At 40.8% G+C, this 4289-nt stretch overlaps 1 protein-coding gene across 1 annotated transcript; it reads left to right on the top strand.

Annotated features, from left to right (window-relative positions):
- Positions 1–466: 466 nt before the first annotated feature.
- On the top strand, positions 467–4011 carry FNDC10 (fibronectin type III domain containing 10). The gene has a single exon (XM_088458638.1). The coding sequence runs from the start codon at positions 861–863 to the stop codon at positions 1653–1655; it is 795 nt and encodes a 264-aa protein (XP_088314764.1). The 5' UTR covers positions 467–860; the 3' UTR covers positions 1656–4011.
- The last annotated feature ends 278 nt before the right edge of the window (positions 4012–4289 follow it).

Genomic DNA, 4289 nt, shown 5'->3' with positions numbered 1-4289 from the left:
ACTGTTATACTACGATTATTTAGTAATAAAAACTAATAATAATAGAAAGCAATAAGAGCACTGCTTGGGTTGGCTTAATAGTATCCCTTCCTAATATTTTATATTAACATTACCGCTGATTTATAGTTTTAATAAATCTATGGCCCGAGTAACATCTTCTCTATCAAAGCAGATCTCCGGGCAATCAGAAGGTGATTCTGCAGCACAGTGCAGAGCACAGTGGCATTGACTGCCAGGCAGAGCCTCTCTGACTTGCATGATGATCTGGGATACACATAGGTCAATTACAATTTAATGACTGGATGTACATAGCTGGATAACGATAAAAAGCAATGTCTTGACAGTTTTCCTGTTTGTCAATACAGTGTCCCTGCCTTGCTCTTACATGGAGCATTTATGCTTTGGTCTGTGCATGGGTTAAAAGCTTCTCTCTTCCCATTGGAAGCCAGAAGGAGGCTACACAGAATACGCTGCTTGAAACAAGCATCAAGGGAAGACGCAGTCTTATTTTAAGTTAATATGTCCAAAACGTGGCAGCGACAGTGCATGAAGGCTGGCACACAGGAGCTACGTGCTGTACCTGGCATCAGGAGGGCAAACTTACCCTGCGGCTGCTGCTGGGCTTTGCTGCACAGTTATGGCTGCTGGAGGTGCAGGGAAGCATTTCAGCTAGTAGGAGATGGAAAAAACTGCTGCAGCTACTTAGCACTGGGACCTGAACATGAACATGCTCTCGGCCAGTGACCTTCATTTATGAAAATCCTAGAGACCCATATTCACTCATGATTTCTGGGGCTGCTCTAATTATTTAGCTCTGTGCACCTGATTATTTGCATGTCGGGATCTACTATTAGTTTACTATGATCCGATTGCACCTTGGGACCTTCCAATCTTTGCTGCTTCTTTGGCTTCTGGGATGGAGACCCTTGACTGCTCTGGGGGGTTTGCAAAGAAGGCATTATGGACAGAGTCTGAGGCGCATCCACTCCTCTACAGGTTTGGGGTCTCCAGCTGTCCAACTCCAACGCTACTTCCAGCGCCACAAAAGGGGAGCTACCTCGGTCAATCTCACCCGACAAGCCTACCAGAACAGGGCACTGCCAAATGAGTCAGTCTGCCCTTACAAATTGTTCAGCGAGGGCCAAGCAGACTACAAGAGTCTGTGTTTCAGGACCACGGACAGCGGCTTCAGCTGCGATCAAAGAAGCTGCAATGTGTTCAAGTCAGGGAGGTCTTTGTTGGCCAACGTGCTAAGGAACAGCAGTGTACTCTTGCAATGGCAGCCACCAGCTCTCTATGCCCCTGACCTCAAGGGGTTCTTTATCAACTGCTCTTGGAATGGCACTTTCACCCGCTTCCAGTGTGAAAGTGTCCAGCTAGGCATCAGCTGCAGAGACTACCTCCTAACCAATGTCCATGATAATGTCAGGTACAGAGTTTGCTTGCAGACCCTCTTCACTAACAGGACGTCTGTGGAAGAATGTGTGGACTTTATTGTGGAGCCGGTGGGCATGCAGGATATTGTGATTGCTATGACTGCAGTAGGGGGATCCATTTGTGTGATGCTGGTCATCATTTGCCTCTTGGTGGCCTACATTACAGAGAACCTTATGCACCCCACCTTCATGCACCCTTCTGCCAAGAGGGGGCCGTGATTATTGAGTGCCAGCAGGGCCTCTGGAGAGTATTGACCATGTACATTAACAAATCACGTTGCAAAAAAAGGGGCACATTCACTGTGAAATTAGGAAAGTATACAAACAAATGAAACAGTCACTGTACATAAGATGAAATTATTAAATACTGCAATATATCATTCTTAGGCAATCTATGGTTCTTCAACTGTTGTGAAACTACAAGTTCCAGGATAACTTGAGACTTGTAGCCTTAACAACCAATGCACCAGAGGTTGCCTACTCACATTCAATTGTGATTCTGCTGTATGTGTTTGGGTCAATTTGTTCTTGTCTAGGCAATGGGTCTACTACATAGATAATTACCCCTGGTCTCTATATTGTTGGCCCCCAATTGTCATCATCACTATAAAATTGCCTCTGACATTAGAATTGGAGTGTGACAAATATAAGGGACACAGTGGAGGGTACATACACTACACTATTTGGAATATATTTGGAATAAAATGGTTTATAGAACACTTTAAAATTACACTAGAGTGTGGTAAAATTGTCAACATGAAGTGTTTGTTGAAATTTACTGTAAATCTTTAAATCATTGTGTAATAAAATTCTTAGCTACAATGTTAATACTAGAGTAACATAGCATATATTTATAGTAAAATATATTACCTGATAGCCTTTCTATGTGGATGTTATTTGGTGACATAATATGATATACTGTACAGCACAAAGTGTATGAATGCAGGATATTGTTACAGATTATTCTATGATAGCAGACAAAGCCTAAACTATAAGTCTAAATGATAAATGTCGATTGTCTGTATTATTATGAGCTTTACACATAATAATTTATAATGAGGAATTATTTTAATTTTATTTTTCTAAATTCAGGAAACTTCACAGTTGAACCTTTCTAAACAGCATTGTGACCTAGAACACTGCATTATTGGCCTTAATACACTATACAGTAGACTTCAATGAAACAGTGATCCTAGTTGTCTGGTTATTATTAAATATTGTATAATAGTTGCACCTTATTTATTATATTTATTACCAGGTATATACTGTATAGCGCACACATATTCCACAGCACTATACAAAGAATATTTAGCCAATTGTGTCAGTCTCTGTCCCAGTGGAGCTTAGAATCTATGTTCCCTACCTCATGTTCACACACTAGGGTTACTCTTTTGTTGGGAACCAATTAACCTATCAGCATATTTCTGGAGTGTGGGAGGAAACCGCAGTACTCAGAGGAAACCTAAGCAGGCACGAGGGAGGGGGGGAGTTGAACCAAAGACCTCTGTTCAGTGAGGCAGTAATGCTAACTAGTGCAGGGGCAAATGGATATTAACTTCTATGGACCCTGTTTGCTTTTAAGAATTAAGACTGAACTTGCACATGGTGATATGCATTATACACACACATATACTGTATATCTAAACACATACGCATACACACACACACATATATATTAACACTCCTTTGGCAGCCCGCTTTATTCAAGAGAGTAGGAGTCGCTGCTTATGCTAACCATTACACCAACTATGCTACCCATAGCGTATAGCACACACAATAGCTTTAAAACAAACATATCAGGCATGTGACATTCTCTGTAAACACAATTTGAAAATAAATGGAAAAACCATTGGTGTTGTTCTAAATATTATAAGACAAAAGTTGGAAGTAAAATGTATGTACATTACTGAAAAGAAATGTGCATTGAAACATAACACCTGCTTCTGCATATGTGCCTGGTTTACTACAAGTCATCACCAGTGTGTATTTGCATCTGCCCTATGCTACTGTAGATGCAAAAGGTACAGCTACTAGCAGGCATATCTCCATCTATGTGCTGGTCAGCAGGGTCTACGTTTGAGTGAACAAGTCCTTGTCTATGTGAGAACGCCTGTCATGCCCCGTTCCTCTTCTCTGGTCATATTTGTATATATGTTCAGAAAGCGACTGTTTTCTACATTCCTTTGTCTGTGCACGCACATTTTCTGATTATACACAGAGAACATTTACCCCACAAAACCCTACATAACTGGCACATGTTCAACTCTACATCAGCTTTTGTGTGTTTTGTCCTAAAGTACACACTTATGGATTTAAAAGAATTACCATGCTGTTTAGCATAATTTATAATGTAATGTGTTTGAATAATGTCCCTTTGCTCTATGCAGCTTTAAAATAATAATATAAATGCAGTCCATTCTAGCACCCAACCTGGATAAATCGTTTCCTTAATGCGGCACCCACAGGTCAGAACATTATGCTGCTGACGTTTATCCTACCGCCCTCAATTCTGTTTCTGTGCTGAATATTCTGGTCATGCCTCCTGATTACTATGTGATATTCAAGATCTCTTTACTTAAATGCCATAACTGACATATTAAACTGTGCGGAAATCAGCTATACCATATCTCTGCTGCTCATTTAATATCATTGGATTTTGCTGCAAAATTTAATAAGCATGAGCACCAATCACCATTTGCTTTCACTGTCTACAGGTAACTTGTACTAGATAGATTAAAGCCAATTGCTGATTGGTTGCTGTGGTTCAGTGCAAATCTTGCAGATAAATGTATACCTCCCAACATTGCAGATGTGCAGTTCAGGACAAGGGGCGTGGCCAAGTAACGGAGGGTC

The sequence above is a fragment of the Taudactylus pleione genome, unplaced genomic scaffold (genome assembly GCF_031769625.1).
Source record: "Taudactylus pleione unplaced genomic scaffold, aTauple2 ptg000845l, whole genome shotgun sequence".
NCBI lineage: Eukaryota > Metazoa > Chordata > Amphibia > Anura > Myobatrachidae > Taudactylus > Taudactylus pleione.
This window is presented reverse-complemented; position numbering and strand designations above follow the sequence as displayed.